The sequence below is a fragment of the Aethalodelphis obliquidens genome, unplaced genomic scaffold (genome assembly GCF_003676395.1).
Source record: "Aethalodelphis obliquidens isolate GAN/ISIS:26980383/991018 unplaced genomic scaffold, ASM367639v1 scaffold9, whole genome shotgun sequence".
In the NCBI taxonomy this organism is placed as follows: Eukaryota; Metazoa; Chordata; class Mammalia; order Artiodactyla; family Delphinidae; genus Aethalodelphis; species Aethalodelphis obliquidens.
Window position 1 is genome coordinate 11,482,455 of NW_020837953.1, and position 16,329 is coordinate 11,498,783.

General features: G+C 41.4%; 1 protein-coding gene across 8 annotated transcripts in view; it reads right to left on the reverse strand.

The window, feature by feature from the left end:
- Window positions 1-9,506: 9,506 nt before the first annotated feature.
- Window positions 9,507-16,329, reverse strand: part of ELAVL4 (ELAV like RNA binding protein 4) — a 90,880-nt gene continuing 84,057 nt past the window's right edge. For 4 of the 8 annotated variants that reach the window (XM_027110687.1, XM_027110682.1, XM_027110686.1 and 1 more), the window contains exons 6-7: window positions 15,478-15,516; window positions 9,507-12,450 (exon numbers count right to left, since the gene is read on the reverse strand). In XM_027110687.1, the coding sequence (XP_026966488.1) occupies window positions 12,123-12,450; window positions 15,478-15,516 (367 nt within the window). In that variant the 3' untranslated portion in view covers window positions 9,507-12,122. Of the gene's footprint in view, window positions 12,493-14,241; window positions 14,258-14,548; window positions 14,554-15,477; window positions 15,517-16,329 lie in introns of all 8 variants that reach the window. The other 4 variants (XM_027110689.1, XM_027110684.1, XM_027110683.1 and 1 more) reach the window with 4 other exon arrangements.

Here is a 16,329-nt window from a genome sequence, read left to right on the forward strand (position 1 = left end):
CATGTATTCAGGGAACAGTACATAGTTTTGCATAGTTGGACCACAAACTGTGAGGCAGGAAGAGGAGAAGGATGTGGCTAGTTGAGCCATCAGAGCCTAGGTGATGCAGGGCCTTGGAAGTCATTCTCAGGCTTCTGGACCATATCACCTTGGTGATGGGACTCCACCGATGGGATGTAGGCCGGGAAGTGGTTTGGTCAGATTAGTGTTTTTGGCAGATCATTCTGGCTGAGGGGATGAAAGGAGTGCAGATGTTGAGGAGGAGAGGTCTCCTATGAGGTTAGTACCATAATCCATGTACATACATAGAAGGTCTCCAGTTAATCTCTGAATGAGATGATAAGACTTAAACTAGGATATCAGCCATGAGGAGGGGGAGGAGGGGAAGAATCTGAGAAATTTTCAGGGGTAAAAATGACAGGGTTTGGTAAATGATTGTATAGTTAGGGGAAGGGGGTTGGAGTTTAGAAATACCCCTGGATTTCCCTCATTTATTGGGATAAGGAATACAAGAGAAAAAGTAGGTCTGGAATATATAGTTGACACTTGAACAACATGGGTTTGAACTGCATGAGTCCACTTATACACGAATTCTTTTCAATAGTAAATACCACAGTACTATACAATCCATGGTTGGTTGAATCCGGGATGCAGAGGGCTGACTATAAGTTATATTCAGATTTTCAACTGCCAGGAGAGTTGGTGCCCCTAATCCCCGAGTTGTTCAAGGGTCAACTGTATAATTTGTTCAAAATCTCACAGGACGTTGGTGGCAGAGCTAGGAACTGAGTCCTGCTCTCCTGGGCCAGTGCTCTTTCTATTACTCTATTCTCCAACCTCTATCCTCTGGAGCCAGGAAAAACAGTCCACTGATGTCATTGGATACACTGATTCTTCTCCCCCTTCTCTACTCACCAAGTCATGAGAGTCCAGAGATGAAGTTAATATGATGGTAGCACCTTGCTCCTGGAGGGCCCAGTTTGACGAGGATGTGCTAAGGGGGTGGGCAGATGGGGCCACCATAAACCCCAGCCCTGCTCTCACTGATGCTGGGGATCAGGGAGGGCCTGAACTGAGCATTAGCTTCTCCCCACAACTATTCTTTCTCTAATCCCTGCTTCATGGTTGGCTTGTATGTTAATTTCCCATTGCTGCTATAGCAAATTACCACAAACTTTGTGGCTTAAAACAACACAAATTTATTCTCTTATAGTTCTAGAGGTCTGAAGTCTAAGATCAAGGTGAGGGACTTCCCTGGTGGTCCAGTGGTTAAGAATCCACCTTCCAACACAGGGGACGTGGGTTCGATCCCAGGTCGGGGAACTAAGATCCCATGTGCCATGGGACAACTAAGCCCGTGCTGCAACTACTGAGCCCACGCGCTCTGGAGCCCGAGCAACAACCAGAGAAGCCCATGCGCTGCAACAAAGAGCCTGCATGCCTCAACGAAAGATCCCGCATGCGGCAACTAAGACCCGACGCAGCCAGAAATAAATAAATAAATAAATAAATATTAAAAAAAAAAGATCATGGTGAGGACAGGGCTGTGTTCTTTATGGAGTCTTTATGGGAGAATCCATTTCCTTACCTTTTTCAGCTTTTGGAGGCCACCTGTGCTCCTTGGCTTGTGGGCCCTTTTTCACATCACCAGCACATTTTGCTTCCATCATCACATCTCCTATACTACTGACTGATCCTCCTGCCTCCCTTTTATAAGGACTCTGTGATCACATTAAGCTCATCTAGATAATCCAGATATAATAATCCAGAATAATCTCTCCATCTCAACAGAATCACATTTGCCAAGTACTTTTGACCATGTAAGGTAACATACCCTTGAGGTCCAGGGATTGGGATGTGAACATCTTTGGAGGGGCCGTTATTCAGCCTACCACAGCTGAGCACCTTCATTCTTTTTGTGCTCAGCCTTGTGCCTGACAAATAGAGCACAATCCTTGCCCTTGATGAACTCACGGTTTAGGGGCAAAGGCAGAGAAGTCAATAGCAAATTACCGTGCAGTGTGAGAGAGGGAAGAACAGGGACTTTGGGAAACCAGAGGACTAGTACATAACCTGGTGTGGGTGGTCGATGGGGGGAGGGAGCTCCAGAAGAGACAGTATCCATGCTGAATTTTGAGGAATGTGTAAGAATTAACCAAATGAATAATAATGATAATAATAATAATAAAAGCAAACATTTATTAGTTACTGCTATCTGCCAGGTTGTGTTTTAAGCACTTAACACATGTTAATGCATTTGATCCTCTCTATACCATGTAAGGTGGGTACTTTATCATCGCTGTTTTATAGATGAGTAAACTGAGGCTTTGAGAAGATGATCCATCAGCTGGAATTTAGGTCCTTCCCACTACTCTTTTTTTAAAAAAATATTTGTTTATTTATTTTTTAATTTTGGCCGTGCCGGGTCTTAGTTGTGTCATGTGGAATCTTTGCTGAGGTATGCGAACTCTTAGTTGTGGCATGCAAGCAGGATCTAGTTCTGTGACCAGGGATCGAACCTGGGCCCCCTCCATTGGGAACACGGAGTCTTACCCACTGGACCACCAGGGAAGTCCCCCTTCCCACTACTCTTCAGGTAAATATCAATGTCTTTCCACGACTCATGAGGTCCTTGGTGATCAGGTCCCTTCTACCACTCCCATCCCAGACCCATCCCCACCTCCAATGCTGAGTCACTGGGGGCTCCTTTCAGCAGAGCCTCGTTCCTCTCCACCTCTGGGCCTTTGCCCAGGCTATTACCCTCTGCCTAGGATGGGACATACTCACCTTATCCTTCAGATCTCAGCTGAAATGCCACAGTATCAGGGCATTCCTGTCCTCAGCGGGGCAGGTGTCCTTGTTACTCACTGTCAGAGTAGCCTGCACTTAACCTTAACAGCACTTACCCCCTACTGTATTCAAACATCTCTTTTGTCCCCTCATTGTATTCTCAGTGCTATATAGTAGGGGGTCAATGAATATTTGCTGAATCAATAAAAAATATAGGGGAAGATGAGTCTAGGAGTAAAAACAGGAGCAAGACTGTCAGACAGCACCTAGTCCAACACTTTCTTTAAATCTTTGGGAAATTGAGGCCCAAAGAGGTGCAGTGACTTGCCCAATATCACACAGTAAGTCAGAGGAAGAGCTGAAGATTCTGACCCCTGGTTCTGGGTTACTTCCATGGTTCCCAGTGTGATGCACCTGACCTTGCCCCAATGTCTGCCTGTCCAAGTATGATTCATCCTTCAAGATATAGCTGATTCCTAAACATCTCTAGGATGCCTTTCTTTTTACACCTCAATTTCATCCCACCCTGCCAAAGTTAGAATTGACTGCTCTTTTCTCTGTGCTCCCCAAACACCCTCTGGCTTTGATCTCACCCTGCGATGCTCAGCTTACATTTTTTTTTTTTTTTTTTTGTGGGCTGCGTTGGGTCTTTGTTGCTGCGCGTAGGCTCTCTCCAGCTGTGGTGAGCAGGGGCCACTCTTCATTGCCGTGTGCAGGCTTCTCATTGAGGTGGCCCCTCTTGTTGCAGAGCATGGGCTCCGGGCGCCCTGGCTTCAGGAGTTGTGTCTCGCAGGCTCTGGAGCACAGGCTCAGTAGTTGTGGTTCATGGGCTTAGTTGCTCTGTGGCATGTGGGATCCTCCCGAACCAGGGCTCGAACCTGTGTCCCCTGCATTAGCAGGTGGATTCTTAACCACTGCACCACCAGGGAAGCCCTCAGCTTACATTTGAGCTCTTCCAAGGCAAGCACTGTGTCTGATTCCTCTGTACAGAGGTGATGTGTGAAGTGTGCTGTGATACAGGAAAGCAGAGAGAGGTGGGATTGTCCAGGAATCCCTAACCCAGCCTGAGGGTCAGGGAAGGTTCTCTGGAGGCAGTGAATCATGAGCTGAACAAGCTGGATTAGCCATGTGGGTGGTACATGTGTGTATGTGTGTGCTTTGAGTGAAATGGGGCCTGGTGGTGGAGGGCAGGGCATTCTAAGGAGGGGAATCTTAATATTTGTGAGTTGGGATAATGAGATATTCACATGGTGGGTGGGTTGGGGGGCAACCCAAAGCCCCTTTTCTCCGAAGGATTCAAATAAGGAGGTCGAACTGACTTCCAAGGACTTTCCATAGCTAACAAAGCAGGCAAGGCCAAGACCAATTGTGTGACAAGTTGGGGAGGGCTTCCCTTTACAGATAGTCTGATTGGATCATCTTGGGTGAGACAGAACTTATGACTCTTGTGCCTACAGCCAAGAGGAGTAGGGCTTGGGGATAACAGTCTTTTCCCAGGTGTTTGCTTGTGAATGGAAGAGCCTCATTCTCTGCTCCAAAGCCTTCTGGCATCCTGCTTTTCTAAAGAAGTCCCCTGCCTCAGCCTGAGCATTCAACTCTTTTTCTGTTATTCTGCTGCCATCCACCCACCACTGCCTACCTAAGCTCCTCAGTACCTGCCATCATCCCTTCACCATCCCCAGGAAGGCCTGTCTTAGCTCCACCTTGCCCAACCACTCCCCACTGTACTGCACAGGCTGCTCAAGCTGCCTGCCCTGCCCAAGCCATTCTTTACCAGCGGGCCATGTTGTCTAGCACATGACCCCAGCCCTGGCTTCAGCTATTTGGACCAGGTTGGGCTGTGAGAAGGCGAATTAATGGTACCAGCAACTTGTAAACACCAACCAACCAGGGCCAATCCGGTCCCACTCTCTGGAATTTGAACTGTTTATTCAGGGAGAAGTGGACCTCTGGTAAAGAGAAACCATTGAAAAGCCACAGTGAGTAAGGAAGTGAAATGGCTGAGTCACTGTAGTGGCCGGGCTCCAGAGGACGGACCAATTTGTTCTCTGTTGGCTGAGGAACAATCAGAGCCTCTGCTGGTGTGCGGCTGGAGTTACTGTATTTCGAAAGCAGCTGAAGTGCAATGAGACCAAGTGAGATTTCCAAGAGCTTATTCCCACACGCATCCCTACTATTTTGTCTCTCCTTTACTTCAGGGTTTCTCTGTTCTTTACATCCAGGGGCATCCACCAACCTGGCCAGTCGGCCCTGTCCAAGGTGGTCTTTTCCTCTGGGAATCTTTCTGGCTACAATTTAATTCCTACTATTCTTCACTGAGTGCTAGAGACTTGATGTATTTTATCTCTAATTCTTCCTTCTCTGATGAGGAATCTCGGAGACATTAAACAATTTGCCAGGGAATTCAAACCCAGAACTTTCTTTCACCAGAACTCTCCTCTTACCTCCAGGCCATATTCTCTTCCCTTTCTGGGCCCCGGAATACTCCTTTCACTCCCCACAGATTTTATAAAATTTCCTGTAATTCTCCTTTCAGCACAGAAACTATCTGGCATGGCTAAATAATTGTTTCATATGGCTTGTCTTTGTAACAGAATCCCAAACTTCCATGCCTGTTTCTTGTTTGTTTGTCTTCTGTCATAGCCTACTGCACAGTGTCATGCACGAAATAGGTGGAAGAAAAAAAAAAGGCTGCATATGTTTACTCATCGTGTGCCCCTAGCTCAGTGCCTGGCATGTGGCAGATGTTCAGGGTAAGGATTCTAATGTAGACAAGGCTTAGGTGGGTTTCTTCCTGCCCCCCACCACCCTGCAGTACCTCACAGGTAGGTGGGTGTTCAACTGATGGTGGTGGTCACATTAAAAGGCCGTCAGTGTGCTTTAGTGGAAAGACACTGAGTTGGAGCCAGATGGCATGGGTGTAAATTCCAGTTCCGCACAACCTTGGGCAAGATACTTAACGTCTCTATTTTGTCAGATGTAAAGTGGGGATTATGTTCTGTGCCTCCCAGGATTGTTTTGAGGATTTGGGGGCAACACAGGTAATGAAGGAGCTCCCACCGCAGTAATACTGGTTCACACAATGCTTTAGTTTGTAGGGAGACTCATAGGGCCAGCTCCAAGGGCAGCTAAGGTGGCTTGTAAACACTCTTACCTTCTGATCCTATCCTTGAGTCTTTTCTACCTCAATGACTTTTGGTGGTTTAAATAGATCTATCAACCAATAATCTTGTTTTTTGGCACTGCTGAGCAAACTGTGTTTAAAAACCATTACTTTTAGTTTTTCCTTGTCAATTTGCTTATAAACCAATATTATTGGATCTGTTTTTCCATTAAAGATTTGGGGAGAAGGTTAGCCCCAGGCACAGGGCATTAATGTTATTTCCCTTGTTCGTTACATAACAGGACTCATCTCCACCTTTAATTGAAATGAAGCTCTAATTGTGACAGAATTGGATCATAGCCAGGGTGGTATAACCGGGGGCTTTGGGGCCAGATAGGCCTGGGTTTGAATTCTGTCTTCACCACCTACTCACTTGCAAAAGATATCAAATCTCTCTGAATCTCTTTGTGTTCAATGTTAACGGGTGATGTTACCCTTCACTGGGTTGGCAGAAGGACAGAATGCTAAATGTATAGTGTCTGGCATATTGGAAAGATAATAAATGCTAGTGCTCTTTCTAGAAAACATTTCTTAAACCTCGAGGACTTTGCTGGAAACTCTTTAAAATAATTACATGGCATCTTGGAGTGGCATGTGAGTCCACTTTGTATTTGAACTACTAGTAGATCAAGCTGGACTTGCATAGGGAAGCTTTTTGGTAATTAACCCGGGGTTGGGTGATTTTAAGCCAGTTTTCATCCTGCTGCAGAAACAAAAAAAGATGAGACTGGAGAAATGCTATTCCTTTAATTGAAGGAACACTTTTATGTTCTCAGGTCTATTTTAATCTTAAGTGCCGATTATGCATCATTCTCTCCTGTTAACAGACACTTCTGTAAGTGATCTGCACAGAGAGAAATATGATTCTAACATAAATACTGTACCATGAGAAATTATCTTATTACTTAATATGCCAAAAAGTTAATAAGATAAAGGAACAGTACGAGCCATTTTTGGACAATGTTAAAACTTGATTTTAGCTCATGGAAATAAAATGTAATTTCCTTTTATCATTCTCTTTTTCAGGTAGAACAAAGGCAGTGAAAGGTGTAAGGATATTATACAGCTGTGTTCTGTGAACTCCTGTTAAGGCTGTGGAATGGATCCAGGAAGGATGGCCTCAAATTAAGATTTTAATGGCTCTTCCATTTAGAAATTACACTCTTGCTTTTAATGCTGTCTTGTTAGATCTGATTTTTGACTTTGCAGGTGAAAGTAGAAAACTCCATTTCCTATTCAACTGTACAAATGTTTGCCTCTGTGTGTTTGCACGTGTATGTCTGTTAGGGAACAAATGCATAGTGCCTACGGAAAGTCAGGACAAAACAATTTCAGGAACTGGGAGTTTCCTGAATCATCTATGGTAAAAGGCAATTAAATGCCAAATTTTGACAAGGATAAAGTAGCCAAACCCAAATACTGACTGAGTAGGGGCCCCGAGAGACTTTGTGAATGTCAAATGTACTTTTAAATGTTATTCTTTGGGGTTTAAATGTTTTATTCAATAAATAATGATTAATTTTGATGAAGGAAATTTAAACAGGACTCAAGTTGATAAAAACTGCTGGCTGCAACCATCATTTGGCCAGTGCTTGATCTTTGGTAGTGGATGTAAGTAGTTTTGATGCTGGTGGTGATGATGTGGGGTGGTTATAGATACTAGCACGTGTTTTTGGCCCTCTTCTGTTCCTATCACTTTGACAGAAATAACACTAAGTAAATGCCTTCAGCCTTCTCTGGCATGCCAATTCTTCATCCAAGCAAAACATAACGTACCTAGGACCTGAAATTTAATAATCTCTGCATTCTTGCGATTTGTTAGACCTTTCCTACAAACACCTACAGAAACTATACAATGTTTGCCTGGAGATTTGAGGTAACAGGCTTACACTTGCAGCAAGACAGATTTTTTATTAGATGTTAGGCAGACAACTTGTGCTGATGATGGGAAGTGTTGCCAAGAGAGTGTATGTAGAATGTCCTTCATTGGATGTTTTAAAGATCTATTGAAACACCTACAGCTAATTGTGAAACTTTCAGGACCGATCTGTTGGAGGCTGGGGAATGAACTACATGAACTGGTGAGATTCCATCAACTTCCAATATTCCAAAATAAGTATCCATTTGTTTAAAGTGCACTAAAATGACCCCTTTAACGAGCAGGGGTGGTGATGATTGCTAATAACTATCATAGGTTTGGCAGCAACATTTTTAGACCCTATGTACACATTTGCGAAGCTCTGTTATTACTGGGGGTAGTAATTCATTTGAATGCCCATTTCTCTTCAGAAAAGGAACATAGCAGCTTGTCTTTAAGACAAAACTAAAAGAAGAATCTTTAAGTATGTGAAGTTCAGGCTGACTTAGAGTTTTAATATTTAGCTTGGTTAATTAAATCCTATTCTTTGCCCTGAATTTAATTATCCCAACCATTGAGGTAATTTAATATAATAATAAAAAAGGAGCTAATGAGAAATGGAAGAGACTCTGACTATTCCTTCATCTGGATCAGTGGGGGCATTTCTTCTTCAAGTGTCAGTTTGTGGATGGTGATGTGATGTTTTATGGGGTATTATGAATTTTCAATTAGTGAGAAGATGAAAAAGACAGACAGTAGATCATCAATGAATGATCATATCAGGAAATCACTGAAAAGCTCATCTGTAAAGTTCAGGGCATATTTTAATATGACTTCATGATACCTTAGGCAGTCTTTTCCCCCTAGGCTGAGCTTGAATCACGTTCTTCTACGCAGTATGAAAAAGTCCTTGTTTAAGGTTTCTGTTCAAAGGTAAGAAAGTCAGATACTTGACACTTCTAAGCAAAAATGAGTTTAAATAAAGAGGTGACCTTTCTTTTCACTTCGAGTACAAAATGGTCTGTTTCCTTACTGTTGCGCAAGCTTTGCCACCTCAATGCTGAGGTGCTGTGCAGTTGTATCAGACTTGGATTCAAATCCCAGCTGGAAATTTGCTAGCTGTTTCAAGTTAATCTCACTGAGCCTCAGTCTTGTCATCTGTGAAATGAGGATAGTGCTATCTCCTTCTTCCAGATGGCTGCAGGACCAAGAGAGAGAACGTAGAGGGCACCACACAGCCTGTCTGACGCATAATAGAAGCTCTGCAAATAGTGACTCCCTTTCTTCTGCACAAGTCACAAGTATGCTTATAAATGAATAACAGACACTAGTGGATCATAATGCCAAACACAGTGCCAAATGTGTCGGCTCATTATCAACCAGGACAGTGCTCCTCACACTTTAAAGTACCAGTGATTCACCTGGGGAGCTGGTTAACTATAGCTTTGCATTCAGCCAGAGATTCTGCATTTTAACAAGCTCTCAGATGACAAACTGCTGGCTGGAGACCATACCTTTAGTAGTGTGGAACTAGGGCAATGACTTTTGAATACTGAGTTGACTTTGAGAGACTGGGCTAAGTTGCAAAACAGAAATTTACTCTACTTTTTTTGTTTGTTTGTTTAATGGTAAAAATATTGGGGAAATCGGAAGATGCTACAGAAAAAAAAGTGTGAGTGAACACATTTAAAAATCTGGGAAGCTCGAATCCATTCTACACACTTTCATTTATTGTCTGGACAAAGTACAAATAATTCAAACACAACAAGATTATGAAAAAAAAACATTTACAATACTTTCCCTCAGAAATCATCTAAACTAGCAAGATTAACATGAAGTCATTCATTATAACTAAAGTATACAACTGCCTGGTCCTAAGATTTTTTTTCCTTTTTTTTCCCCCCCAAGAGTGAACACTTTATAAAGAAGAGATTTTGGCATGCCTTTCCCACTAATGCTTAGCAAATGCATCAAACTTTGCCAGCAAACTGAGTTCATTCATAGCAGGTGATGTTAAAAGGTTTCCCTGAATGTTGAATGAGTGTTCTCTGAACTGAAATCTGGTGTTTTTTTCTCAAAACCGAAAAGAGGAAAAAAAACAGAAAAAAAATTTAAAGGAGGAGTCTATGATGCAGCCGTGGTTTTCGTTACCTCTCTACCACTACGGCTACTACTACAAAGTTTGCCTCTTCAGTGTGAAAACAACAGTTCTGTCTACATGCACTTAGTGGGTTCAGCATGAGAAAAAACGCACAAAATAAGCACAAGTTATAAATAACCATAACGTTTTATTACCATTAAGACTAAACTGGTATTGAAAAGATTGTATATAACAAGACAAGAAAAGCAATAGCAAATTTAACTATCAACTAGATTATGCATAGCGAGTAACTGTTTCTATTACCCAGGGAAGAGCATGAACCCTTGTATTTTTTTGTTTTGTTTTTGTTTTAAATATATAACCGTACAAAGCACAAATATACTAAAATGATCAGTGCACTGGACGTGGGATAATGCTCCCTCAGTCATTTTGTTCCCTTAGCTCTGTTTTGTTTTCCCCAATCTGAATTACGTTAAAATAAAGACCCAGTTGTTTTTATTTTTCTACTGTGCAGTAAGAAAAAATATTCACAACAAACATGACAATATATCAAACAATAGTTCTACACAAGTTACCTTGATACCTCTTTAACTGTCACTTAAATATCATAAGAAAACATTTTAAGACATATACAAACAAAACTAGCCAAGTGTTACAACTTATAATAAATTAACCCAAAGAAAAAATAACTTTATATATATATATTTATATTGTATATACACATACACACACAACAGAATGACACAATAATATGCTTCTTCCCATAGTTTAAGTAAACAAATAAGTAGTCTAGCCAATCTAGCTATATTTGATCTCGGCCATAGGCATCATCACATCTGCGATTAAATAAATAAGTGTTTCAAGCAACATAAACAGTGTTTCAAATGTACCAACACAGCCCAATTCTATCAGCATGGGCTACAAAGTGAATTTGAAAATTCCTTAATGAATTTAAAGCAAATGTAGTTTTTGTTTTCCTCTCCTAAACACATTACATTTAACTATGATACTAAGATATGTAAATAATTTCGTAGCACCTACTGCTCAAACTAAGGAAGTTTTAGATCAAAAGGAAAAATTAATCTTTTTAATTTTTGTTCTGCTGACATCCCATACTGATGACTTAAAGAAAAACTGTCTTTCAACTCATCTCCTTGCTTTTGGGTTTTGACTGTGGGGAACTGTGGTACCCTGGGTAGAATGAACACTCCTTTCCCCTAGTAATTAATAATTTTTTTATTATTATTACATGCTATGAAAAGATATGAAGATCATCTGTTTATAGCCCATCCTTCAAAAAACAGTCTACGAATCCAGTTTAAAACACACATCTTGATCTCTAAAAAGTTACCAGTGCAGTATGAACGCGACAAAGTTGTCAATTTCCCCTAAATTAGCCAGTCAAAATATTTTTTTCTCAAATCCAGATTCTCTTGTAAAAATTCTTTATATTTTATAAAAATAGATTTTTCTTGAAACCCATTTTCAGCAAAGAGACCACCTCTTTGGCAACGTTAATGTTATTAAATTGTTAATGTCATCAGGTATCCCCCTCGCCCCCATCCCCTAACAGAAGACTGTTTTAGTTCACATGATATAAAAGAAAAAAGGAAAAATAAAAAAATTTGCAAAAGTTTCTTTAATTTTTGCAATTTTTATTATTCCTCTTTAATTTGTGTGGGTTTTTTTTTTTTTAACCAATCTGATTGGATCAACATTTTGACAAAAAAGAAAAATCTTTATTTTCTTTCTTTGAATCCCATTACTTTGTAAAAATTGTTTTATTTTTATTATTTTTTTTTTGTTTTTTGTTTTTCTTCTTCAAATGAGCGAATGGTCATCTTAAAAAGACCCACCTTCAAGGAAGGTAGTAAAATTAGCTGGCTGGGTAAAAATCCCTGCACGTCGCTATCTATGTATATTATAGTCAACAACGACAGCTATGAAAGAACATTCAATGCATCAAAGGTATTTTTTTGTGTTTTTTTCTTTTTTTCTAAGCATTATAAAATCCTTTCCTGGTACACCTCAGGATAATCCAATGTTTTAATACTTAGGCAACACTGGCTTATAAAGTCCATGGTTGAATATAAGCCTTGAAAAGTTTGTTTCTCTCTCTTTTGTGTGTGTGCGTGTGTATGTGTGTGTGCGCGCGTGTGTTTTGTTCGTATATATTTATATATATATTTTAATAAGTAAGGATGGGAAATTCAGGACTTGTGGGCTTTGTTGGTTTTAAAGGAAACTTGCAACACTCGGTCTCCCAGGCGGTACCCGTTGAGGCTGGCAATGGCCATGGCTGCCTCATCATAGTTGGTCATGGTGACAAAGCCGAATCCCTTGCACTTGTTGGTGTTGAAGTCACGGATGACTTTGACGTTGTTCACCGCACCAAAGGGGCCGAAGAGCTGCCAGAGGACACTCTCGTCGGAATCAGGGGACAGATTGTAGACAAAGATGCACCAGCCTGTTCCTGTGTGACCAGGGATGTTCATTCCCACAAGGCTTGTCATCCCGTCAATGGTGATTGGGGAGAACCTGGGGGGACAAGCAGAAGGGGGGACTGGTCCAGACATCAGTCTGACCGTGGATAACACACAGATGCACAGACACAGACACGGGGCAGAGGCCTGAGTGAGTGTTTGCAGGAGAGTCTTCAGGGTTTGAAAACCAAAATACAAAGACTAATGTCTGTGGCATTTCTTCTAATGGGAACAGTTAGACTGGCTAAGGCACGTATATGCCAAGAGAAAGGCCTAGGTCAACCACTAAGAACCACGAAGAACTCCCAGAGCAAGTCTCTGTCATACTATCAAGTATATGTTCATAGGGTATCCCACTCTGACCCTCACCCTCCCTCCCCACAATAGAGCGTGAGCTCTTCAGAGAAGGGGCCCCACTTCATTCATCCTTTTGCTCTACTTATTTATTCAGTGGAGCCCATGTGGGAATCTCACAGACATGACACGTAGAAAACACTTAATAACTGCTTATTGATTGAACAGGTGAATAACACTGGTGGATGTCGATGCTCGGGACATTTCATTTATTTTTTAAGGCAGTTTAGGAGATGGCCCAGAAGTGCTCAAGTCTACCATCTTTGCAGTCCCTTGACTTAACGGTTGTCAAAGATCTCTCAGTATTATCAGGCATGGAGAGACATGAGATCTCTAGATATTATGGGGCACGGAGATACACCCATTGTTATTAATCCAATGGGTGGCTTATGTTTCATTTAGCATTTATTCAAAAGAGTTCCAAAAACAACCCTGAGCAATAATAATAAAGATGTATCACTCCTTGATGCTATATTATCTGGAATTCATTTCTAAGCGTCACAGGAGTGAGATTTCAAGTGGTGTGTGCACTTATATATCTTGAATCACTGTACATCAGAAAGGCAAAAAAATGTTTTTTGTCCTATTACAACTACTTTTGTATTAGGCTTCAAAATCTTCTTAGTTTTCACGTAATCTTGAAAAGAAAAACAATCCTTTAGATTCTATTCACGTCTGATAAAATATGTATGTGATTCATGATGGATGCATCAGATGAAACAATTAGGTTACCAGTGCCTACAGCAGAAGAAATATTTATTAACAGTTTACTTTATACCAAACTCATACAGGTATTTTGACTCTATACACTGACTAGTATCTTGCTTTTCATTTGGTTAGTGTTTTTTTTTTTTTTTTTTTTTGAAGTTGGGGATAGGAGGAGAGGAAGCAAAAACTGGGGAAGTGAATGGATAAAGTGTCATTTAGGAATGTTTTAAAAATATGCATATATTATTAGAGATTCAAAAGTCCTATGAAAGAATAGTTGTGTATCTAACTAAAATTTAGATAATCCAATGGCCGCTGAAGATATGCTAAACATAACGACTCAACAGATATTATTTTTGGTATTGTTCACTACATCAGTCTTCCCTCTTACTTAAAAACAAATAACAGGACAAAACCAAAAACATCATGGTACAGATTCTTAGAAGGGCAAACCCATGTCTAATCGTTATTTGCATTATTTCTGAACATTGTCTTCTCAACCTTCTCTCCTCCAACTGAGTCAACTGACCTCTTTCGGTTTATAGGTGGAGAACGGCTAAATATGGTAAGGCCAAAGTCAGGGCCAGCAAAGAGGTTTCAAGGAGACCCTCAACTCTAGATGGTAATGTTACCTGGAGCACTTCGGTAGGAAGGACTCTGGATCCAAATCTGGGTTTAACAGGGAAAGAGAATGCTCTTATCAACTTGTGAAGTTTGCTGTGGGTGGGGAACTGGAGGAGATGGCAGTGTGCACACTGCCTTGCAGTGTCTTCCCTGACCTCACCTATGTATAAGCATCACTCTCTTCACAATATTTGGTGCAACTTCACAAAAGTTCAAGAGGAGCAAAGGTATGGGACAGAGCTGGGGAAAAGTGTAAAATGCATGGGAACAGGCAAGCAGTATGCTAGACATGTGGAGATAATTCACAGTTACCCTCATGGGGGCTGGGATTGAGATTCAAGAGGCTGGCACCCTGACAGTGAAGTCTGCAGTCGAGTTACTTTCTCCACTGCATGCCAGTTTCCAGAGCAGGGTACCTACCATGCACCACAAGTGGTGAAAGGCCTGCCTCATACAGGGAGTGTGACTTGGACTATTCAAGACCACATCTCTTTCCCTTGACCGCAGGAAGGGGAATTAAAGTGTGCGGCTCTACAGAGCAGGATGATGAAGATGCTATCTCCCTAGCAGCTCAGTGGGGCTTATCAAAAGTACACGTGGGAATCTCATGGACACAGTGACATAAAGCACCCAACCTCCCGAGATTCAGTTTTCAGACTAGGTCTGGAACACCCTTGTGACTACATTCAGAAAGTCCCCCAAACCTTAACACCACAAAAAGGTTTTAAATAAAAGAAACAGCAAGTTTAAAACATACATACATATATAACCAAGGGAGGATTGCTAATAGCTGCTAAAACCTGTAACGAAAGAAACCCCTGGTTGAGGTGCACACAGATACACTTCATTCTCAGGCTGGGCCCTGAAATGCACTTTGAGCTGGGGGCGGGAGTCATAAGGTCATCCATGCACTTATTCATGCTTTGGCCAGGGCTGGTAGTCCGAAATCTAATTTTTCCACTGACAATCATAAGATGATTAGCAAAATGTTCTAATTTTCATTTGCTGGAATCTGCCCTCTTAACTGAATCTTGGCATTGCTAATGTAAAACAGTTGCTTTGCAAGTTTGCAAAATCATCTGGCAAAGAGTCACAGCCTTCCCTCTTAGGGGAGCCGCTCAGAGGACCAGATTATTAAAGGCTTGGTAGCTGTGGCACCTGAACCATAGGAGAAGCCCACCTGCAAATAAAAGAAAAAGTGAAACACACAAACACACTTTGTGTGCCCTAAAAGAAACAAAACCAACTGAGGTCTGAAAGTAAAAGAGAATTTGACATGCTGGTGGAAGAAAAAGGAAGAATTAAAAAAAAAAGTAAAGTTAGTGAATTAAAAAAAAAATTCTAGCCCCAGTCTGTGCCAACACGGACATCTGGCAATCTGTGGAGTTTTAATTACCTCTTTACGCCATAGGCCATATTAAGCAAATTGTCCAGCCTGCAAAGAGAAGGAGGGTCTCTGGGTTAATGCCTCACAGATGGCAAGATCGCTCAATGGAACTATTAATAAGAATGCTCCATTTTCAAAGAAGAAAAGCTCAAAAACTTTCCCCAGTGCTTAGGAGTCTATCCACTGGTAGTTCCCCCTTTTCCTGCCTCCAACTAAAGTAATTCATGTTCAGGTCAACGCCGGAGTTTAAAGCAAGTGTCTAATGAACCTTCCTTTCTTTCAAGGTCTCAATTAATCCCCCCCCCCCCCCCCCCACCTCTCAGAACATTTGTGAGGATTTTATTTTACGTTGTGCTGTGAAAATTTTCAAAGAGGGGTGGCATCTTAAGTTGTTCACCTTTTACTGTAATGAAATTTATGAATAAAGGTCTCTGCTCCAGATTAACAATATAAGTACACACGTCCTGCATATCGGAATGGATCTCTTCTCTTAGCCTGGCTACTTTCACTAAATCTTCTTACCACACCCATTTTTTTTTGATGGGGGGGGAGGTTTGAGGGTTCAGATTTTTAAAAAATTAGCTTACTCTTTACAACCTGAAAGCACCTCCCAGCAAACTGCCATTTTGTTATAATCTCCTTCACCTTCAGTATCTTCCTTGGGGATAAGCTATTCACGTCATGGGGCAGTAGTAACCATAGTTTCCACCATTAGAAGCCTGCTGGAAAGGTTTTTTACACAAATACTGCATGTACTCTCACACAAAATAAAAATTAGATGACTTGGACTCTTCGTGAAATCATTAACCCTTTCATGTTCAGGGGGCATGTGGAAGTACACTCCAGAGGCTGATTTTTCTC